At 32.7% G+C, this 25,550-nt stretch overlaps 1 protein-coding gene across 1 annotated transcript in view; it reads left to right on the top strand.

The window, feature by feature from the left end:
- Positions 1-3,736: 3,736 nt before the first annotated feature.
- The window catches only part of LOC129805703 (uncharacterized), a 33,100-nt gene continuing 11,286 nt past the window's right edge, over positions 3,737-25,550 (top strand). Inside the window, exons 1-8 of the mRNA XM_055853798.1 lie at positions 3,737-3,999; positions 4,099-4,316; positions 7,900-8,072; positions 12,294-12,356; positions 12,439-12,573; positions 12,668-12,797; positions 22,293-22,426; positions 24,227-24,371. Of these exons, the coding sequence (XP_055709773.1) occupies positions 3,936-3,999; positions 4,099-4,316; positions 7,900-8,072; positions 12,294-12,356; positions 12,439-12,573; positions 12,668-12,797; positions 22,293-22,426; positions 24,227-24,371 (1,062 nt within the window). The 5' untranslated portion in view covers positions 3,737-3,935. The remainder of the gene's footprint in view (positions 4,000-4,098; positions 4,317-7,899; positions 8,073-12,293; positions 12,357-12,438; positions 12,574-12,667; positions 12,798-22,292; positions 22,427-24,226; positions 24,372-25,550) is intronic.

The raw sequence follows: 25,550 nt of genomic DNA, 5'->3' as shown, positions 1-25,550 counted from the left end.
ACTGGATTAACAATTGTCGAACGGGCCACACGCTCTACAAAATGAAATTTTTTAAGAGATAAAAACCATTCAAAATAAATAATAAGGGGAACTCTTGTACCTCTAAAATAGATTTTCTTCTCTCCTATGGAAATGGAACTGAGTCACTAACTAGTTAACAAAAATGAAAATATTGATCCATATTTGATTATTTTTTAAATGACCGTGTAGATTTAACACTAAATCTATCATAACCGGTCAAATTGACGGGTTTAAAAACTTTTTAAAAATAACACATATTTAAATTAACACATATTCTAAGAAGAAATTGTTGAGTATACTACCTAACGTGGTCTGTGATTTGATCGAGCAAGCTAGAAAAAACGAGCAAAAAAACGGTCGGTAGGTTTAGTTTTAAAAATCAAAGTTTCCCCAATTTCAAGGTGCTCTACTTCCTCTTCACTGACTGAGTGAGAGAAATCCGAAAATGTTAAAATAACATTCCGGGGATGTTAATTTTACCCTGCAGTATTTATCCAAAATCGGTGTAAATATTATGCTTTTTAGGTGTATTAGGGGTTAAAGTTACTCTTTTTAATGTTAATTTTACCCTTAAAAAGGTGTAAAATTAACATTAAAAAATGTTGATATATTTTAACACTTAAAAGTGTTAAAGTTATGAGAAAAAAAGTTAATGGCACCCTCTTTTTTTCTCAGTGTTACATTTATAAAATTTGTCGTAAAATATAAAATAATAACAAAATGTGGTAGATAAAAGACACAAATTAAAACAAATTCCAAAAGGGGAGATATTGGGATAAAAATTGTACACCACTTCTGATATTTGTTTAATTTGTATGGAGAAGCCTTAACACTTCCACCGCACTTCCGATAACTCTTAAAAAATGTTGCACCACTTCAAGCACTTCTCGCACTTCATGCACTTTACATATTTATTTAAATATATGAATGAATTATTTAATTTAATAGAAGAAAGAACTCAAAAATAAACTATAAATATGATATTACTCAAAATAAATTATAAAAGGACGATAAATTTATGTCCCTTCACTTAATTTGATTTTTCCGCCTTCAAAAAAGAATTCATTCCTAGTTTTGCTGAGATTTCTTAATCTACACAATTTTAGAATGAAAAAACTTTATTTAATATTTAAATATTTCACCACAAATTTTAATCATATATTAAACTAAAAGTGATCAAGATTTCAAGTCCAAAATATTGATCTGTTGCCCTATCAACGTTTCCAGTTTTTTTTTAGGTTTTCAAATATTTTCGTTTACAATTTTTTGTATTAAAAATTGTTATTATTCATCTTATTTTTGCGTTTAACATGCTTTTACCAAAGAAAATAATTTTTCACCTTAATGCTAATATCTTATTATTCTTGTGAGCAACATATGTTCAATCCCAACTAAAGGCGAAAATAGTATGTCATTTACTAGGTCCTGAACTAATTTATGAATTACTTTACTTCAGTTAAAGACAAAAAAAATCTAAAGACATATATATGAAATAGTTTATTCAAAGCATCGGCCCTTGCTAGCTACATATTTTTGCCATTTCTCTGGCAATACATGAACACCATATCGATAAGACGAGGTTGTTTTGGACCAAGACGAGACCATTTATCACATTTAACATCTCAATTTCGCACTTCTTCAAAATTGGCCAAGTATAGCTCGACAGTGCTATGCACCATCAATCGGAATAGGCCAGGTCGTGATAATTCAACGGGGGTGGTAGCATATCCCAATTCAGCATTTTGATGTTGATCTGTGCCATATGAGTGTAATGACATGAGGCACCGTCATATTGCAATAACTCGTTCGTCTCTTTCCATCTATTCCGACCGTTTATCTTTGCAATCAGTGATTTAAGTTAATTTGTTTCAGCAGCTTGTATTGTATGATTCTCTTTTGATCCTACACTGACTGAGAGAAATCCGAAAAAGTTAAGATAACATTCCGGAAATGTCAATTTTACCCTGCATTATAGATCCGAAATCGGTGTAAATATTACCCTTTTTAGGTGTATTATGGGTTAAAGTTACCCTTTTTCATATTACTCTTACATTTAAAAAGGTGTATAATTAACATTAAAAAATCCTGATATACTTTTACACCTAAAAAGTGTTAAAATTACGAGGAAGAAAAGTTAATCGCACCCCTTTCTTTTCTCGGTGTACCAAACGCAGAGAATTTTTGTCTTCCTCAATAAATTTGACTGTCTTGTCAATTTTAATGCTTCACTAGGTAAAAGATACGATATTTTAGATTTCACATATTCGGACCATAGCCATTGCTCATTGCCTGCACCTATTCGATGCTGGCAACTCTTTCATTCATAGCAAAAAAGCAAAATTTCGGAAGTTATTTTTGAATTTTTGTTTGTTTTTCAGTCAAGTCATTAAGCACAAATTTTGATATTATTTTGAATTTTCCTCATGCATATAAACCATTGAAAATGTCTTATTGAGTCATGTTTGATGCCCCCGAAAACCAGTCTGATCATATTCATCCAGTAATTCTTACAGATAGGCTCTATCAATTGTTTTTGGTCCTTTTGCCCTCTTCTTTGAAAGCGCTATTTCTGAAATATTTTAACAATTTCGATTATGATTTCGGTGGTTTTCGATTATGCATATTTTCTGTATGTCTCTTTAGCATAATGACGTGCTTTACTTGATTTGAACTGCTCGAACTCCACGAGAGAGGAGTTTCCATTTTTCTCATGGTAAAGTCCTAAAGCAGTAGGGGAAAGCCCGCTACCTTCGGACTATTTATGCTTCGCACAAAAAAATTTTTTCAATGTGTTATAAATGAATTTAGCCCATTTTAATATTATATTTTAATAGTTAGTCCAATGCCTCAAATTTCCAGAAAAGTTCTATGGGTGAAATCCATAAGGAACAAAGAGAAAAAATTGATTTGTCCGAAGCTTGAGTCGTCCGAAGGTAGCGCGCTTTCCCCTACTCCCCGCTAATGCTGCTTTTTGGCACAAAACTTAACATCTTTTATATTAGAACACAATTTTTTGAGTTGCGATATCTAACGGTATTGTGACTGGAAAATTCACAAATTAGTTAAGGACCTAGTACCAGTTTGAGGGCCAGAGCTTGAAGTTTCTAAATATCTGCCCCGGTATGTCTGTAAGCAATCTCATTTACCCCCGGCCTCTAAAGTTACCCATCGGACCCCGGTGACTTAAAACCGTGTTTATTAAGTGGCCGTCTTTTAACCCCTCACAGTATTTATAAAAAAAAGTATATTTAGTAAATTTAAAAAACAGTCGACAAGAGGAATCATTTTTGGGCTGAAAAGTTCGCCTCGTTTTCCCTTTGGTCGTAAGTCAATTTAAGATGATTGCTAAAGATTAGTAAATTACCTATATCCTTTTCCCAGAATCGTAATAATATCATAATGGTTTGAATTTTAAGCAAACTAATAATTTCAAAAATTGAAATCTACTAGAGTCATATGAAAACCTCAAATACAATTATTGCCTGTGTAGTGTGCAATTATCAGCATCAATAGACATAATTCTGGGGAGCAAGATGAAACGAGCATCATAGGTGAAAATGGAGCAGTTGGAGAATCTGCTAATGGTTTGATATTTGGTGTTATACTTTATTCCGCATTTTGTACTCTGGCGTATGTGGGATGCATTTGCTAATTGCCATTCCGGAACATGGTAGATATCAACCAGACCATTAGCAAGTTTTTGTCCACAATCACCTCTGAAAAACACTTCCAAATTGTCAAGCAACAGCGAATCACATCAGTTGGCCTTAAGCACATCAATGGACGTGTTGGACGAGATTAAAAGCAATTGATAAGACAAAAGTTAAATTCTAACAAAGTTCCTATCTAGAGAAAAATTCCTTTTTTTATTGTTTTTGTGCCAAAAGGATTGGTGGTTTGTGTAACAGTGTAAAATGCCGGGAGTTGTGTTCATTGTGTGCATTCCAACGGCTAATTACGAAAGAGATATATTAAATGGTAATTACACTGTTCTTTTTCACGTTATATTCACTCCTTGACGCGAGGACTATAATCTTTCGTTGAGCTGGAAAATGAGTCGTTTTAATTATTCGCCAGGTGGAAATTATGGCAATAATGAAATATTGCCACCTCCAAGCAATAACTTCAACATTAGTCCCACCAAGCAAAACACCTCAAGCACCGTCAACACAAATTCACCTGGTTTCTTGAGACTTGAACTGGAGCTACGTGACAAGAATGCTGCGACACCCAGATTCCGTGCCAAGGCTCGAAGTCCCCCTATTCCTGAAAATGTTAAAGTTCCAATGGAGAAGGTGAAAGTGCTTTGCTTTCTCTATAACTAAATACTCCATGGAAAATTGCTTATCGACTCTCATAATTTCAGCATCAATGAATCAGTATTACCCATTAATCTAGTTTAATACCTTTCTGAATTAGGTGCTATACGATGAAAAACTACCAGTATAAATTACTTTTAATACCACCCTACCAACCCCTATTGAATAATCCCAAGCCCTCAATACCCGACAATCATTTAGCCTGACCAATTTGCAGAAATTAACATCCTAATTTAAGCATTTTAAATACTCTCGAAATTACAGAAGCACTGAATTGCTAAATGTTCTGTTAAATTCAAATCTGCTTAACTTCCAAACCATTATATTTGGAATTAAATGGATATAATGCTATTCATAGTTTGTATAACATTTTTTTTTCTATTTTGGTAGAGCTACCCACAATTATCTATATTTGAAAACTGCGAAACACCAACAATTGAAAATATTTTGTGAAATTCTTGTGTTCGGCTGTATTATGCTATTCTCTGAAAATAGATTTTGTGTTGGATATTTATATGAATAAAATTGTTAATCGGTCAAATCAAAGCTTCATGCTCATGAATTCACATATTTAAGTATTTTTTCGATACCGCAATTTTCGCAATATGTTTCAAAACAAATTGAATTAATTCAATTAATTCATTCCAGTTAGAGTTGCCCAGAATACTGATTTAGACGAAATTTTAAAATTTTGCGAAAATATTGAACAGGTGCTAATAATAAAAGGTGATCAAAGATACTGAGACGTTTCACATCTTCTCTGATAAAAATCGCTCTTAAAAATTATGTTAAATCTCGTTGCCCAATATAGAAAGGTAACGAAATGTTTGGCTACCCCTATCACGATAGGTAGGGGGACAGTGGGGCACTTTTGAACGTGAGCCAGCTTTGGAATTAGAATTTTTCTAATATTTTTAAATATAATTGAGCCTTATCATAATATAATTTAATTCCACAAACAGATTGAGGAGCTAAATTACATTATGGAATGGCTCAATACCATTTTAAAATATGAGAAAAAGTCTAATTTTAAAGCTGCCCCACATTCAAAAGTGCCCCACTTCCCCCTATTCCTGTAAAATTGTATTTTGCGAAATTACTGCAATCCTATTGTAAAGAAACCGGTGAGCGTCGGGGATATAGGGCAGCTCAGAAAAACAACGATTCTTCCCAAAGCTTTCGGCTCAGTGTTCAAGCCTTCCTCAGTGGTCAAATCTAACAATTCCTTGCTTTGTCATATGGTCTAGGGATGCACAGGGCATAGAATTTTGAGGGAACTGTACTTTAATTTCTAATATTTTGCTAATTTTGTGGCAGTTTACAATATTTTAGCTTCACTCTTTTTGGTTTTCTTTGTGAGATAGAGTTCTCACAAAAAAAAACCAAAAAGAGTGAAGCTAAAATATTGTAAACTGCCACAAAATTAGCAAAATATTAGAAATTAAAATACAGTTCCCTCAAAATCCCATGCCCTGTGCATCCCTAGACCATATGACAAAGCAAGGAATTGTTAGATTTGACCACTGAGGAAGGCTTGAACACTGAGCCGAAAGCTTTGGGAAGAATCGTTGTTTTTCTGAGCTGCCCTATATCCCCGACGCTCACCGGTTTCTTCACAATACAAATATTCCGTCGGTAACCACATAAGAATTACTGCAATTCATTATTGTTTAGAAATTCTAGGACTTTGGAACCGAAATAAACGTCTTGTCTGAAGACCGTATATGCCATTGAATAAAACATGCTGTTGTTTCTATAGACCCAGGCATAGAAAAACTGGAATAATAAACTTACACAAACGTAAATTCGAAATTTAATCATCCACTGTATTCGCCTGAGTTGTCTATCAAGGACATAGGGGAGACCGGGGTACCTATAGCCAGGGGTAGAATCAGTCAGTGGATTTTTCTCGTTTTTCCTAAAATGTACAACGAACAAAGTATTTTTTAATGAAAGTAGGAACACATCCCCATATTGCCAGAAATATTTATAAGTCTGATTCAGTTATGCTACAATTTAAAAGCATTTTTATAAAATGGATATAAGATTGTAATCATGATGTTACAGTTTTTGGACCAGCATTTGGTTTTCTGAGTTTCTAGTCAAGATTTCATAGTTTTACCTCGTTTCTGGTTTAATAAACCCAATTAAAAAATATTTTTCACTTGGATAATAATTTTCCAATTTTTTATATAAGATGATAAACACTGAAACAGCCCTCGGGACAGTTGTAGCCACTCTTCCGTGGCGGTATAAAACTATTGATGATTTTTCACTAGTACATGGATAACTTTTAGATGAAAAAGTACTATTGATATTCCAAGCAATATTGCCATTTGGATGAACAATTTGTCAAATAAATTTTTTTTCAGGATATTTTCATCAATTTTGCCACAATTACAAAAATGTCATAAAAAAGTCGGCTAAAGCCTTTTTCTTCAGGTTTAAGTGACATATTTAGCATCAGTGGGCTTCAGTGTATCAAGCGAAACAATATTTGGTATCCCCAGTTTAAAATTTCGTCTGGAAAACTGGTGGCAATTAGTACCCCAAAAGTGGCTATATCTACCCAGGCCGGGGCAAGTGTAGCCAATGTGTCATACTTTTTACATTATCCTCTCTAGAAAAAGTCAAGAATTTTAGAGCTCTGAACTACACTGTTTCATACTACCAATATCCTAATGCTACTTATGAAACACAAAAACATTAGACAAACCTTATCATTTTTTCACAAACCACGCGCGAAATAAAAGCTTCATTTGCTGGCTAATTCTACCCCGGTATCCCCTATATCACTTTCGTTTATTGAAGCAATTCGTCCATGGTAAGGATTTATAGTCCGATGAAGAAGTAATATCCGCCAATGCAGAACTTTCAAAATACTTCCACGATGGAATAATATTATTGGAAAGTCTTTGAACCAAATTCATTAGAGTCAAGAGAGATTTACTTAAAAAAGGATTATTTTTTTTTTAATTTTCCTTCAATTCCTTCTAACTCTCAAGTCAGCATCTATCTTAATTCGAAAATAATTGTAACCATGGTATTCAATTTTGATTAAACTTTAACAATTCATCATAAAACTGCACAATCTAAAGCACTGTTAAAACAACTTAATTATTATTCATCAGAAGTGCATAGCATAAGTTATAATTTCGAATAATTGGTTTATATTTGAAAAGTTTATTATTCAAGCTCACATTTTCACTAAACAACATATTATTATGCTATATAAATTCATTTTTCACACTGAGCGAGCACAAAAGCTTTTAAGTCTTAAGATATGGTGATAGGTCAATTTAGTGAATATAAAGTTGCTCTTCTTGTTTCACCTCCATTATTTTTATCCGTAATCGGACTTTTATGTGAAAGAAATTTGTCAGGCTAATAAGAAAAGAATATAGCGTGAGACTTTTCATTGTCATGGTGAGATAGAAAAAAAAAGAATGTTAAAGTTGCAACACGATACCTCTTGGTCGGATTTATTTTATCATGGCATGATTAATTTCTTAGGAAACCATCTCAAATAAAAAAAAAGAAAGTTATATTGATTCAACAGGTTCTCGAGGAGCTGCTGAAAAAACTTGAGATTGAGCATGTTGTGTGGAACGTTGATAAGAAAGGCCACTTTCACCAAGTCATCTTCCCACTCCAATCTGGTGATCCATGTGAAACAACACTGCATTGTCTCACGGAGCTGGGAATTGGAATTAGACTGGAGTCCAATGTCAGGTAGGGCAGATAAATAAAATGTTAAAAATGTAGAAGACATTTGTCTCTTTGAACTTTCATCCTGGTTCCCAATTGCCTGGACACAAGATGAGGGCAAAAGATGTAAAAGGCAATCTAATAGGGGAGAATCTACCAGCTTGGTATTTCATGTCATGTCCTCGATAACCAGTGATTTTTCATTCGGAGAGGATCCTTGGAGATTTCGAGAATTTCCACTGAGCTTTCAACACCCACCCACCCCCTAAACGCCTCTTGAATATGCCCCGTAAATAGGTCAGATAATCATAAAATCAACACACACACATAACTCCCTTCAGTATAAAGACCAATCCCATTACATTGGACATGGGATTCTCGATGGACAAACTCAAATAGATGAAGTGATTAAATAGTTAGATAAATTGAGGATAGTAGGACGACAATTTTCACCACAGTCCCTACCCCACAATTTGCCATGAGAGACTCATTAAATATTCCAAGATTTCCCATAACGGATATTCGACCACTCGGAAATTTTATCACACTTGATTCAACTCAATCGTAACCATCAGTCATGACTTGACCCTTCCGTTTTACCCCAATTCAAGTATGTATACGCTAACCAACCAATATAACCTAATGTAAACCGTTGTAAAAGATCCTACGAAGATAGTGTTAATACTGCTCTATAGGGGAAACTGGGGCACCACCAAACACGGGGTACCACCAAACACTAATTTTTATTTCTAAACTACTTGGATTATCTCGACCATTCCTTCAGTGGACAAGCATCCCTTTAGTGCCTATAAATTCCTATCGGTCTTATCCTCTGATATCCAATATCCGATTAAAAAATCGCAGTGTTTGGTGGTACCCCGTGTTTGGTGGTGCCCCAGTTTCCCCTACACTATATTTACAACACTGATTTTGAGTTTCAATTTTAATGCTATTTTTAACAAGCATTAGTGTGGTGGTAATGCTTGTAATATTTATATCAATTTTCTATTCTCTTGTGCTGTGGGCAACACAATTTTTATTGTTTCTCGACAATAAGGTAGCTTTGGCACAGACACTAATAACTGGTGCCACTATCCTGTTCATTAATAAAATCGACTGCTTAAACTGTTTTTGTTTTACCGAACCCAGTTTTATATCGAATCAGTTGAACAAGAGCCTATAGAGCTGATTAGCCTTAAACCCTAAAACGGTCTTCAGACTAAAGGTTTAGCCCTGTTCCAGAAGATCTCAAAATCTTAAATAGAGAGCAAATTTATTGCTTTTTGAGAACTTAATAGATTATTTATCTATAATAATCTAAGGGCTTTGACACACCTGAGGATTAGCCGAGAGATGGCTTAGCGTAATTATATTAGTTATGGTTAAACTACATTTCTATCAATTTCCACTAAGTCGTCTCTTGGCTTAAGTCGTAAGTGTGTCTAGGGCATAATCCTAAGTTAACTTTTGCCAAAAAAATCATGACTTATAAGGAATTAGATCAGTTAAGCCATAGTCAAGCCTTAGGTCTGAAGTCTGTATAAGAAACTGACACAAGGAATCATTCAAAGTAAATTTCGTTTCTATACCTTCATTGAGGCAATGGAACTTTTTGCCAGTTTTTGTCTCTGTCCTCCTGGGAACTGGAGCGGTCATTTTAACTCCCAGTGTACCGAAGCATGTCACTTTCTGTTATTTAGATAAAACAGAATAGATCAATAAATAAACTATTAAATAAATAAATAAGTAAATAAATAGTTTATTAAATAAATAAAAACGAGAAAGCGTATGTAGAGCTCTATTTACCTCTTATGCCGTAAACACGACACATTTACGACTTAAGCCGAGTGATAGCTTAACGTAATTATAATGAAAATAATGATCAGATTACATTTCCATCAGTTTCTGACTAATCCGTCTCTCAGTTTAAGCCGAGAAATGCCTTAGATAGTGGGAAATTGTTGGGAAATTAATCAAATCTTTTATGTTAAACCATCTACCGGCTTAAATCGTAAGTGCGTCTATGGCATTATATTGCGTGACACGTAATAAGACTGGAGGTAATCTTTGAGGCGTTTTACAGGACTAATTGTCTGAATATGTTGAGCGCTCGCTGTAGCTCATAAATTCGTATAGCATATATACGAGTGTTATATACGAGAGATATCCGAGTGTGGTATTTCTGGACAAGGTGCTTTTCTGGACATAATATGGGTATTTTGGGACACATCAGAAATCCTATAAATATTTGTTTTCTAATTATTTTTAAGTTCTATATGAAATATTAAGCTCTTAACGTATGAAATAAACATAAAACTTCTGAAATTTTATTTAATTTAAAGCGTGAAATATGCGTGAATTGTGAGTGTCACATTTCACTTTTTACAAGACCTTCAGAGTGGTCAATTATGCAGATGTCAACACAAAGAGTGCTTAGTTTTTTTCGATTTAAGACACTTTAAAAATGAAATTTAAACAAAATTTTTATGATAGTGTGAAGTTTAGAACTTCTACTTAAAAGTAAATAATCAGGCTCGGTGAAATTTATTTGCATAATAGCGACTTTTGTCTGTCTCGAAATATACCACTCTTAGTTTTTTCCATTTTTTGCTATTTTGTATAAAAATGATACATTTTTCAACATTTTTCGATAATAATCTTATTCTGGATAGCATAAGGAACATAAATATTTGTATCAACAAAGAAAAAAATTACTTGAGAAGTCGTTAAACTGTTTGACGGCATTATCACACTTGTACATTAAAATTTTAATGTGATTCACATTAATTGTCGCTTGTGAGCGTCCAAATATGTTATTTGTGTCTTTGAGTCACTTAATATTTGGGGTTTTTCTATTTATTGATAAAGAAGTGGACTTGGCCTGAAAAAAATAAGTTTAAATTTATCTAAAACATAAATATTTTTCACATTAAAAAATTAAAGAGAAAATCGCATTAATGCTATAAATCAATTTATATCAAATTTTGCGGGCCAAGTCTACTTTTTTATCGACAAATAGATCAAATTTTGAATATAAAATGATTCAAACACACAAAATACACATTTGGACACTCACCAGCGACAATTAATGTGAATCATATTAAAATTTCAATGTGCAAGTGTGATAACAGAGTGAAACTTAAAAGTGCTAAAAAGCGTCCCGAAATACCACACGTTACCCTATATACTACACATTGAGAGAAAAAAGAGGGTACGATTAACATTTTTTTCTCAGAAATTTAACACTTTTTAGGTGTAAAAATATATCAACATTTTTTAATGTTAATTTTACACTTTATCAAGGGTAAAATTAACATGAAAAAGGGTACAATTAACCCCTAATACACATAAAAAGGGTAATATTTACACCGATTTTGGATCAATACTGCAGGGTAAAATTAATATTTCTGGAATGTTATTTTAACTTTTTCGGATTTCTCTCAGTGCAGAACTACGAAGATCAATCACAGAGGGATATCGTGTGCGCTACGCGTTTAGAAGCGTTCCGAGCTTTTGGAAAGCCTGCATTCTCGCCGACGGGATTGCACCGCGTGTACCCACGACGAGGATAGGCCTTCACCTTTAACTGCGAACCTTTGAGCCAGAGTGTAGGCACCGAATGTTCATGTTTATTGATATTGTCCTGTCGCCCGTCGTCGTGCGTTGAGTCCTCTTCCGTCCTCGTAGCGGACTGCTATATCGACCACTTGGAGCCCTTCCCGATTTTGTCCAATCAGGTCGGGTCTGAGGCGAGCCCCGGATGGCAGGGTGATCGGAGCCTCTTTGATGACTACTGCTCCTGGATCTATACAGGCGATTTCTGAGACAATAAAATCGCTGATTCTGTCGTGGCGAGCAATGCGTATTCTTTTGATGTGAAGACACATTCCAAGGATGTGGCCCATATTTCTACAATTGACCAACATCTACGACAATTTATATTTGGCTGCAGACGGAATCTGTTTATGGCCACTCGGTTTCCCAGTGCATTTGTTAGCATCCTCTGCGTCGTAAGGAAACCGCTGTTTTGTCTTTAGTTCTGTTCACGACGAATAAAGAAACTAAGTTTCCGTTCCCAGAAGGTGGGAAGTAGAAATTTCGGGGTGTCAAATACTTAAATACCAATTGTGGGAATCTGTATGTTGTACTTTTCTGATAAGAGTCCTTGAATGATTGTTACCAAGATTCCATGTGAAATTACCTTAGCAAATAAATTCAATAATATTCTCTTTGATTTTTTTTTAGTGTTGTCCCGTGTTCTGTAACTTTTGACTCCACTAAGGACATCTTCACAGAGGAAGAACTGAGGTAATGGAAAGTCAATTGAGGATTACTTATCTAAGGTATAAGCTTTAACACGATTTGTCCTTTGTTTCTTTATTCAACACAGTGAAGAGGAACAGTCGAAATGGAATACCTTTGTTGATTCTATAAGATCCAAATTAACCGTGAAGCAAGTTGTCGATGGTGTCAGAGCTGGGGGATCATTATCATTTGATTACCTCCTGCTAATTGTAACAGCTGAGTAAGTCTTTTACAATATAATTTACATAGCATTTACCATTTACTAACCTGCAATCACACTAGAGTCATCATCAGTGATTTTATGATAATTTCAGTTCCTTGGCAGCCCTGGGACTTGTGGAAAATAATGCACCCAACATTACAGCGGCTATGTTGGTTTCCCCACTCATGGGACCTGTTATGTCAATCACGTTTGGCACAATTATTGCCGATTATGAGCTCATGGTGAGTACATAAAACACCATCAGCAATTTCACACACTGAAAGCAATTTGGATAAATGATATCACTGTTTGACCCATTTGACTCATAAAATAACTTTAAAACATTTTTGAACAATTCATTTACAAAATGGAAACTATTTCAAATTTAAATTTAATAGCCTAAAAATATGAGTTGGAACACGTTAGAATAATATCAAAACTGAGCTTTGCAGAATTTTTTTCTTGATAAAGAAAAGCTCCACTTTAGTGAGTAACCAATTGACTTTCCTACATCCTAAACCACTCATTTACCATTACAACTTATCATCTTATTTGTTTATATTTTCAAGTTCATCTCTGCACCCCAAAGCCTAATTTGCAAAGATGTGGTTTACAAGTCATTACACAAATTGAATAATCTAAAAGAAATTTACTTCGGAAACATTAACATAAAAAGTTTCATGCGGGGAGTTATGACAATTTTTTGCGTTATTTGGCAGAAAACATTTTTTTCATCAATGGTGTCTGTGAGAAATTTGCAAGTGTACTATTCCCCCCAAAAAAAGCCGAATCTTATTTTCGCAGTCTCTTTGGTTTCTTTTAATGTATTTTGACGAACATACGAAAAGCACTAAAGGGAAGGGAAAATCCCTGAAGATGGGGATATTATAAGCTTTTGATGAAGCAGCTTAACTTTAAGATGTAAAAAGCTCACGTGGAAGTGAGAAAGGAGAGAAAGTGTGGATGGAATATCATAAAAAATTGTGTGGTAATAATTTTTAATGGGTTGGAAAAATATTTGAGAAATAGTATGAGACTCAAGGGGGCTTTTCATTAATAAATGGTTGAATGCTAACATGAATATAATCGTAAAAAACTCTCACAAATTTGGTTACAAAATGAATTTTTGGCTGCAAACTTCCTCTACAATATATTAATAAACCATAAATCTTTCTTTATTACTGTTTGTTGTTACAGCAATGCATTGTGAATATTTCCTCTACCCCCCAACCCCCAGTATTAAATCTTTATCGAGACATAAGTCATTTAATTTCGATAAAAATACGCTTTTCAAATTTTATGTGAAAGCTTCTGCATGAGAGCATTTATAAAACTAACTCTCAGAGAAAGTTTGAAAAGTTGAACTCTGTGAGAACGTCAATCATAGAAGATTTCCAGTGGGAAAATATCCTTAATGGGTACTCAATTTACTCCAGTCATGATCTTCACTTATTTATTCCCTGAAAGTTGGTATTTCGTTTGTCTGTCTATATATTCAGTGAGGTAATTTTTGTATTTCACCTGTAATTGACACGAAAAAAGACAGTCGCCAAAGAGATTGTGGATTAGAGGGGTAAGGCGAATTAAAATCCTGAATTGTAATTGTTAATAACCTGCTTTCTGGAGAGAGAAAGAAGAATAATAGACTTAGACATTGATCTCCAGTTTTCGGTAAACATCTTCAAGCGCACGCATCAGAGGCTAGGGCCCATATAGACTCAAGTTGAACCGCGAGAATATTCAGGCTTTGACATTTGACAGTCAAGATTGATCCTAATGGCTCCGGCACACCTTTTAGATCAGGAAAATTTCATGAAATCGAAATTCGAAACCCTTTCTTTCTCACATGTTTTGCATATGACTATCTCATTCTTTCGCATACCAAATTCGATTGAGCTAAATTAAATTTGCAGTGATGTTTAAAAGAAGAAGAAGAGTGCGAAAAAATGAAATAGACATATTCAAAACATGTGAGAAAGAAAGGGATCCGAATTTCGACTTCATGAAATTTTCCTGATCTAAAAGGTGTGCCGGAGGCATAAACACTGAACTTTACAGCTTAATTTTACTTCTTCCATGCTACCCTTGCTAAGTTTCGTTGCACATTCTCTAATCGATGTTACCCATACGTCCAGCCATAGTAGGGGAAAGTGCTCTCCCTTCGAACGTTCATGCTTTCGAATAATATGAATTTCTTTTGTTTTTTGTAAGAGATTTACACTAAATTATCATGGTATTATCAACAATTAATGACAAGCCAACTATTATTTAATGGAAATGTGTTAGATCTTAGAAAAACTAAAAGAAAATTCACATTATTCGAAGGCATGAACGTTCAAAGGGAGAGTACTTTCACCTACATAATATCTACGGTTAGTTAAAAATATTACCTTTAGAATTTTTTAAGTTAATAATTTTGTATCGCATTACATCTTGTTCAACCTTCTGCTGTCCATAATAATGGGCTGGTAGTGGTTTAGTTTTTTAAAAATATATAGCAACAAGATTACCCTACTTGAATAGATTTATAATGAAACAATTAGAGGAGAGCCGGCATTAAGACACTTTTTTTATGTTTTGACTTTAAGGCATTATTTTCCAAAATTCAGACAATTATCTTGAAAGTTTGTAAAGCGCTTACTCTACTCACTGGTACAGACTTTATTAAAACACCTTGATTAGAGTTTTATCCCATTTATTTAAATAATCAAGAAATAATCCACCGCGTCTTAAACATGTAGGCTCTCCCCTATACTTCTCAAAAGTTCATACAAGCTTATTATATTAAAGATGACTAATTTTTTTTAGAAATTCCAGAATAACTATTTTAAAGTTATTAAAGTGCTAAAATTACAATTCCTTTTAATTTAATGTCTCAAAAGTTTCAGTTTCCTTAAATGTTTTAATGTTCTTTAAATGAGAAAAAGCTTCAACCGTCTATTTCACAGCCTTGAATTGTTTTATTTTATCAAAAATGTATTTTCAATCGGCTTACCCAAAAATAATTAAAAAATATTTTTTCACCTTCTTTACAATTTGTCATATTTATCTCCTTTTTCATTTTTCGGTTTTAGTTGTTCAAATTCATATAATATAAAAAATATAAAATATAAATTCATATAATATAAAATATGTTCTATTCATTAACAATAATGAATACTCATTATTCATCTGGTTTTTTTTTAAGACAAAAATTATTAATTCGTATTGAATTTCAAATTAATAATAACGTAAAAGCACGCTTAAAAAGAAGAAAATATTTGACAAAAATCGTAAACGGCTCAACAATAGCATTTACTGCAAATTTACCAAGATACCAATGGCACAGGAATGTTGAGACGATAGATATAAAATTCTATCTTTATTTGTGTACTTCCAGTCAATTTTTTTGAACGTAAAGCACCGGAAAATTGTATTCTCAATTTTTTGTAGTGCATTCAAAATGGGAAGGTAAAGTGTTCCATGCTTTGAGACATACTTGAACTTATGACTTCGATCAGGGGCCTATCGACATTTCATTTTCCGTACGTTTTTGCATAGAGAAACTGTAAAGACTATTGGCAAGTTTTTTTCCTAAAGAGAATTGACTTATCAGTCTAATATAGGGGAAAGTACTCTCCCTTCGAATGTTCAAGCCTTCAAATAATGTGAATTTTCTTTTAGTTTTTCTAAGATACTTACACATTTCTACATTTCTATCAAATATCAGTTGGCTTATCATCAATTGATGATAATTCCGTGAAAATTTAGTGTAAATCTCTTATGAAAAACAAAAGAAATTCACATTATTCGAAGGCACGAACATTCGAAGGGAGAGCACTTTCCCCTATTTCGAAATCGTGCATTAAAATCTCTAAAAATACATATTTCATAATGTTTTCCGAAATAATACAAAAACTACGAACAGATTTATTTAAGTCGTGGTGCAATATCTGCAACATTTTTACAAGGAAAAGTGAAAAATAACTTCACTTTTTATTAGGCTTGATGGGCCCCTGCTTCGATGCTATACTTCAAAAATACTGTTCGGTCATTTACGGTTCACCGGTTAACAACCTAACAGTAAAAGATCACCCAAAATGGTTTATGACTAATATAATTGATTTTCGGTTAATATAATTGTAGGTATCAGATCCAATTCGGTTTATTACCGGTTTATAACCAAAACCAGTTGAAATCTGTTCTAATTGTCAATTTTGGATTTTCAACATCAAAGCTCAAAAAGGCTATACAGGGCGTATCTCTCAACTGAATGGTATAATTTTTGAGATCATTGGAAAGGTCTTGGAATTCCTGACAAGCTTGAATGGCTTGAACCGATTTCAATCGGTTACAAGCCGGTAATTCGCCGATTCATAACCAATAACTAATTTTTATCCAAAATTCAAGGTATTTTGGGCAATAGATTTAAATTAGTTGTGATCCGAAAGTAAAGCGGTTATGAACCGATAACACCGATAAGTAATTTTTGTTATAAAATCAATTTTATTACTCTTAAAATTATTTTGATGATTTTTTGAGTGATTTATCGTTGAGTTTCAAATCGGTGAACGCTATATGATGCAAAATAGTTTTAAGGTTATAGGATCAAAGTCACGAGTTCGAGCATTTTGAAAGCCTGGGACGCTGTGCCGCCACCCCTTTTTTTTCAATATTGTGTAGAGATTTTATTATGAAAGCTTCTCATAGTCCAAGGTAGTTTATAAGCCGTGATATCGACTAAATTTATGAATCGCAGATTCCTTCATACTCTTTCTTCAAGTTTAAGTTGAATAGTGAATGAATAAATTCTGATAAAAGGGGAAATAATGAAGATAGAAGTGAATGGAAATAGCCAAAAAAGTGATCAAATGAATAAGTAATATTAAATTGTTAGTGCAGTAGAGACAATAAATCATTCTGCGAGTTTTTGGCAAACAATTTATAATAATGTTTCGCTGTTTCTTAGCATACCATCGTGGAGGTTCTTGAAGAAATAAATAATAAATTAATGTCTTGTGAAGAATTTAAAATGCACTTTATCTACTTTGGCGTTTCACTTTGACTGAAAGTCAGAGAATGGAATGGGGGTTATTTTTGCCAGTGATGGGTGAAAAACGTATTACAATAGCAAATGTTTGATATATCGTTCCCATATAAATATGTATAGGGTGGACTAGGAAGCTTTCTATGCAGATTGCTCCATGAGAGTACTCCATGAGAACATATTCGGGGCGTGAACTTATGTGTTATATATTTTACTAAAATATATCCTCTAGTTGCAGACTATTTCATCCACTATACACGGCGAGACGGAATTCCTCCGAAAATGCACTGCACTACAAAATTTTCAATAGTTAGAATATTCATTGTGGAGTGTTCATAGTCACTTCATTCGTATGGACATTGTTAAAATGCTGAAAATGGGGTAAAAAACTTTTCATGGTTCTCTTGAAATTAAGCCCTGTTAAAGTTCCATAACATGGGAAAATTTAAATCAATTAAAAGGCAAAGTCATATCTAAATGAATCTTCCCACTTTTGCAATATCTCGTAGGATGTGCACCATAATTTTGTATTATGCTATTAGTATACACGTAGATCTCTCGACTTTATTCACGTTATTCTACGAATATGTGCTCTGAATATTTAACAAGAAGAATTTTTTTCTAATATTAAAAAGTCTTATGTATTACATTTTCCACCGCAAATGAAAAATTTACTTATTTAATAATCCAATTGATTTTTTCACCTCTTCATAACACAGCTTCTTATTCTGGATTTAAGTGTATGTTAAAATTTACACCAGAGTATATCATAATCTTTCGCCTAATACGCCTAATACCCAGCATATTAGCAATCTTTTCTCAAAGATCCCAAATGAGCTCCTTACATTACATATGAAAGTACTTAATGATTAATCTCTCTTTACATTGTGCAACGCATCACGCACACGTGTAAAGCCATAGGCTTTTAACAGAATAACCTATCATTATAGGAAAAAAACCTTAAAGATATTTTAAGTATTTATTTTTAAAATTTTTATTTTTAACTGGGTTTGATTAATGAGCAACTCTTAAGACACCAATGATCGTCATATACAATTCTATCATTCATTACTTTTATAAGCATTTGTATGCTATATAAGAAGTTCTTGCTAGGATCAAAATAATTGCATACGCCCTGCAGATGCCTTTTGATATGCAAAATATTTCTGGTGCTAATTTAAAAATGTTATTTTAAATTTTTAAAAACATTGTATGAAAACATTGCAATATTAATTTTTATATAGTTTTGCTCAATAAATTGTAAGAAGATTCAAATATTTTACATTAAAAACGTTTTTAGAATTTCTTCAATAAATAATAAGTACATAAACTTAAAGTTGTTTTCAAATTCCAATTTTTGCCAAAGCTTTCAACCCTTGGTTTTGGTCTTAATCTGTTTTTGCAATTTAAAAATTCGTCTTTCGTCTGGTTATACTATCTTTGCTACCTTAATCCTTTAAGGACGATTGGAACACCGGTGTCCCATATAGAAAATATTTTTTCCTGACTACCTAAAGTCATTTTTTTCCTTATGTTTGTACGTAATTGCAAAGTAGAAGGTTGAAAGAATCTAGAATATTTTTTGCAAGTCTACAGCTATTTGCTATATGTAATTTTTTAAGCTAAAAAATGACGAATTTTTAAATTCTCATAATGAAAATTAATTTTAATTATTTTATTATATTTCTAATTTTTTTTAAGCAAAATCGTTTTGGGAAAAGAAACTACAATACTCAAACATAATATTTTTTATTAGAGTGAAAATTATCAATCATTGGTATCGTCAGAAAAATTACTTAAATTTTTGGGCTATTTTTGTTGCTGTCGTTCATAGAGACAAAAAATACAAAAAATCAGACTTTTTTGGATTTTCCAAGGTTAGATGTAAGACCTTTTACTGATTTTGTTTATCGGTTTCATTTTAGTTCTTGATTTTCGGTCCGCGAAAACTGTCTCGTCGTTAAAGGGTTAACGTACTTTTTTGGGATTTTTTGCATAAATTTTAACTATAAATTTTGACTATAAATTTTTAACTAATTTTTAAGTAGTATTCCTTATGGGTGTTCTCTTCATTAAAGTCTTTATTAGATGGATTTTCAAATTCAAGACCAAGGGTTGAAAGCTTTGGCAAAAATTGAAAGTCTTTTGATTTGAAAAGCACAAATTCTCTGGCGAACACCGGAAGAACTGCAACTACATAGAACTCCGCCAGATACATAATCCATAGAATTTAGTGATATTTCAAAAATTATTTTTTACAATTGACTCCCAATAGTTAAGCAAAAGTATCTGATTGTGTGTCCTAAATCACATTATGTCACTAATCCCGATGTCTTTAATCCAGAAACCCCCTGTACGTTATTGCTCTCAAAGGGTATTCTGCCACAAAAATCTTTATATTATTAATAAATATGTGTAAACATATTTTCTGAAATAAATAGGGTAAAACGGTCTAATTCAAAACCAACTCCAAATGGGAACTTTATACAATTTGTAATGGAATGCATTGTTTCCTTAATAAGTTCTAAATTTTTATTTACAGAGTAATACGAACGTCAGACCTAAGACTTAGTCATATGGCTTAACTGCTCTAATTCTTTATCAATCACGATTTTTCGGAAAAATTTAACTTAAGAGTGGATTATTACAGATAAGTGACCTATAGGGTTATCAAAAAACATTTAAATTGCTCGCTATTTAGGATTTTGAGATGTTTAGGAACTGGGCTAAACCTCTAGTCTGAAACCGGTCTAAGGCTTTCAAGCTTCACATACATTCTGACTTCAAACGCTTAATATCTTTCCCATATTCAACCTTAAGACACACATTTCCTAAAAAAAATTGGTCAGAATCATTAATGAAATAAATGAAAGATATGAAGTGTTCGAAGCCAGAGTATATGCGAAGCAGTGCGAATCCTGGAAGACTTTCCCTAATACTGTCCATGTAACGATAAGCTCGATAAATTGAAAATCCATTTATGTTGGTAATTTTTAATTAAAAGTTTCCATTTGGGGTTGGTTCTGAATTAGACCATTCTACCCTAATAATACTTATTTTTCGATCCCTAATGAGACATATTTAAATTAAGTACAGAAGTGCTCAATAGAAATATCTCTGCATATTCTATTTCTCAGGATTGTGAATAGAAACTTCGGATTTCGGCGGACTCCCTTCCAATAAGGCGACCCAAGGATCGTTAACATGCCCGTCATTTCCCGCTATCCCTCCCCTATGCCCTGCAAAAAACCATGGTTTTTTAGATTTCTCGAAAACGCGTCGTTCCAATTTTTTCAGTTTTGGATATATTGTAGAGATTACCTAGGCGGAAGTTTCATCTATATACAAAAATATCGTTGAATCATCCTTAATAAAGATTTTTCAAAGTTATAGGTTAAATGATTAGGGAATGGTCTAGGAATTTTTGACAATTATGAAATGGTTTCAACCGGTTATGAATCGGTTATAAACAAATAAACAACTTTTGTGTAAAAATCACTTTGTATTACTCCACTCTAGAGCTGTTTTTGTCCAACTTCTAAGTGATTTAATTTCGACCCTGCAAATTATAAATTATGCGAAATTACTATTGGTGTATATAGCATCCAAAGTCACGAGTTCGAGCATCTTCGAAAAGCCTGCAACGTTTTGCCACCTATTTTCTTTCTATATCACTTCTCGAATTCCATAAAACTTTTGTAATTTAAACAGGTTCATTTGGACTATAAAAGACATAAAACGATCGGTTTCATTTGAAAATATATTGATTTAAAAAAAAAATACCATGTTTATAAATTTTCAAAACCTCTCAGAATATTTAAATTTAGTTAAAATTTTAAAATTTGGCATCTCAGTCATCTTAAGAATTTAACTTTCAAGAGATAGGACTGAGATACAAATACATTCTTATCTATTTAATTAATGTGAATCAAGAGAAAGGAATTTTATAAAAAATATGCTTTGGAATTTATTTAATGACAACAAAGAGTGATAAAGCGATACTGTATAGATTATGTGAAATATTTTATACGTACTCATCAGACGTTAACCTGAGTCTAAAATACAAAATACCGAGGATGGAAATTGTGTTTGGAGCGTGAATTATTAAGGAAAGAATTATTTAGCAAAGGAGATTAGAGTTTATCTTGTGAAAAATATATATTGAATTAATACATAATTTCTGTTTATCGCATATACCAACATCATGTGAAAAATTGATGTATGGTTACATTTTGCGTTCATGTGACGTAAAATATTAATTAGCATCCAAAAGAAGTGGTTTTCTAAGCGCCGAGATACCCCAAGCTGTAGTCAAAATTCAACATGTACAAGGAAGAATTTTGAATAAAACGTATACCGCCTGGCCCCAAGTTACTATGCAATAGGAATTTTCCCAAAGCAAACTCTCGGTCTCCGTTCCATCTTTTACATATCATCTCTTTTACTATGCTCTCCCAAAAACATTAAGCCGGAGCTCTGTACATTTTAAGCACGGCTCATGTAGACACTATCACGGAAAACAAAAGTTTTCACTCCTATATATGCGAAAGCCCTCAAAGCACGATACAAAGCGCCTTTCTGTTGCTCATATATAGAAGGATTTTAATTTAATGAAGAATTCACAACTCTACCGGCTTGTCTGACATGAATCAATATTGTTTTCAGAGACTACAAAAGTCTTTTTTTTTAACGTGCATACTTTTTTCCGCAGAAAGTTGGTTTCATAACTCTGGCTGTCGGTATGTTCATATCGCTATTATTTGGATTCATATTTGGCCTAATACTGGGTACAACGGAAATGCCGTGGGGTTTTGGTGATTGGCCGACAGAGGAGATGAAAGGCCGGTAAGTATCTATTTTATATTTTGCAATAGCCCATTTCATTGCTCGTTACTCAAAGAGAGAACAAAAAATATACTATATAATAAGTCTCTAGATTTTTTCTATGCCTTTAATTTTCCCTATTTCAAATTCAGAACTTATCATTTAATATAAATTTTCAATTTTGAAAGCTTTTGTTTGATCCAGTGACTAAGCAGTTAGAGATAGCTACTTTGAATCATCGATGACCCCGCTATAAATTCTCCCTTATAGTTAGATACTTAGGTAGTTAAAAAAAATATGTATTCCGCAAACTAAAACGCTGTATTAATTTTATTTCTTCTTGAATTCTCTTCTTAATAAAAAGATAAAAAAAACATAAAAACAAAATGAAAGTAAAATCTGTAAAATTTAATAATAAATTCACTTTTGTTTAATGTGGTATGTTTTGTCTTAACTATTGTCTTAAGTCAGTTGAGAAATGTAAAGTAATATTAGCTTTTTGTAATAAAATTATCTTTATGTGATAAAATTTATTCTATATATCAAAATTCGTCTAAGGGTGAATATTTTGTCCGTACACACCATATGACATTGAATTATCCCTGTTAAAAATTTAGGGTAAGTGTGCCAAATTTCGGCATAGTTGCATGCAAGCGCCAAAATCTTACGTTTCAAATGCAATATTTTTATTACAAATTATTTTTTTTGTTACTTCTTTTTAAGGAGCATTGCTTGAAACCTTGTAGACAGTTTATCGTCTTTACTTTCTCTAAAATCATTTTTAATACATATTAAAATGAATAAAAATGTAGACATAGCTTTGGTGGCCTATTTCGGCCACCTTCATTCTCATAGTTCCTTGCCCTTCCGGAATTCTTCCAAAGTCTTTTTCACATCATATCGTTCATCGAAACAACTTTTTTGTTATTTTTTTGCATAGTATAATCTCTAGAGTATGCAAAAACTAAAAAATCCATGGAAATTTGAGGAACAAAAATAGTGGCCGAAATTGCATGCTGGCCGGAATTTCGTACACTTACCCTACTCAAAATTAAAGTTCAGCTGTACGGAATTTATTTTTTAAGCAATTGGGATGAGTTTGAATTAATTTAAACCCCAATTTTTACGACATAACTCCTAAATCGAAGGTTAGAGCATTATGCAAAGTCTGAATTACTTTTTCCAAAATGTTATTATCGCAATTCTTTCATAGATTTTTTTACTGTATAACAGGTATAATACGTAATTACATATACATATGTTTGCACCGAGGTATATAATCTCTTTGAGCACCACAAATGGAATATTTCATATAAAGCCTCTTGCATTTTTTTTAGAGTTGAAAATCGATTTTACGTAATATTTTGTAAAATTTTCTCCTTCAGTATCAGAAACCAATGTAAACTTTCTCAAGCATAGAAAAATATATCATAATGCCCCCAAGGGAAGTGGTTTAGTTGTATTTTCCCAATACAATTTTCACTTCAGAAATATCGTAGAGTTGTGTGTTCGTAATTTCCAGAACATTGGAAGTGATTTCATTCATTAAAGTTAAACGAACTGTAAAACCTATAAATTAAGAATGGAAGTTTCTTCTTCAACTTTACCTGGAAATTCATTGGAAAACTGTCTTAGAATGCAATAGAACATAAATACACTTATTTTTGTGTGAAATTTTTCACATTTTCGGGGTCTCAATTTGGTAAAACAATCCAGAATAGCAAATCTGCATTTAGAAAGCAATCCTGGATGCAAGTCTGTCATGTTGTGTGATGCATTAGTTTACAATTGCACTTCAATATTTTTCTGTTGTCTTTTCAGAGGAAATGCGCGTTCGCTTTGGATGGGTATTTTATGGGCTTTGACATCCGGTACTGGCGTTGCTGTGGCACTTCTGCAGGGCGCAGTTGGTCCTTTAATTGGTGTCGCTATTTCGGCATCTCTGCTTCCGCCAGTGGTCAATGGCGTGAGTGTCTAAATATTTGTTTTCTTTCATTGTTTGGCCACAAAATATCCATCAAATGCCAAAAACAAGAGTCAGGAAATAGCCTTCACATGCACAGATTTTATATGGCTATAGACGATGGATAGTCGTTTTGACATAAATGCTTAATTAAAACACTTTAGCAAATATTTCAAAAACCGAATTCCTGTATATAATTTATTTGAAACAATTATAAATCACGAGTCAAATTTTATTTAAAAATATTTAATAAATCAGAAGAATTGCAAAAATTATAAAAGTAGATCAATAACTTCCTTGATTAGAAACGTAGGGATCTACACAGATATAGTGACCTGGGATAGTTTTAGAATTATTTTTTTTTGTAACCAATATTTTCTCTATTTTTTTTCAACATAATAATTTTTTATTTAAGTTCCTAGACATATAAATGTGCAACATTTAAACTAATTTCTTGAAATTTTCTTTTAAAAATCTTCAAAAATTTTACGTTGGAACCTGATATTCAGTCAGAGACCATTTTTGAAAAAAAAAACTTACTTTAGCGGTGAACAAGATTTCTCAGAGTATATTCAACTGAAATCAACAGACCAATTATTTACTGTGAGCAGATGAGTTAAAATCAAGAACGGTACATATTGATTGACTAGTATTGACTAGTATTGATTGACTAGAGATAAAAATGTTTTATAAATTACAAAAGCATTTCAAAATCAAAAATTGGTAGATAAATGATCATTTTAGAATGGCATTGTATCAACAACATCATTGTAACAAAAAAATTGAAACAGTGATGTTATCGTCCAAATTTTGGCTAAGGGACAATAAAGGGCTTTTTATTCAATCTGTAACAATTTTAATGACTAGATATATAAATTAGACTCTTTTTTATAAAAAAATTAGGTTTTTTACTGACCATAATTATATATTTTACTGCTTATTTTTAATTTTTTACTGCCCATTTTGATTTTTATACTGCTCGCTTGTTTTTTTAGTTTTTAGAATATTGCGGCATGAGTTACAAGCATTTGGACAAACAAAAAATGTAAACACGAGAAATATAAGTCACTCACGGATATTAAATCGATTCATCATACTGATTTCCAGACCAGTTATACCAGTTAAATTGGACTTTCGAAAATTCAAGATAGCGATTTTTTAGGTCCAAAACATATCCAAAGA

This window comes from Phlebotomus papatasi, chromosome 3 (assembly GCF_024763615.1).
Source record: "Phlebotomus papatasi isolate M1 chromosome 3, Ppap_2.1, whole genome shotgun sequence".
Lineage (NCBI taxonomy): Eukaryota > Metazoa > Arthropoda > Insecta > Diptera > Psychodidae > Phlebotomus > Phlebotomus papatasi.
The sequence above is the reverse complement of the archived record's forward strand: the minus strand, read 5'-3'. Positions and strand labels throughout refer to the sequence as shown.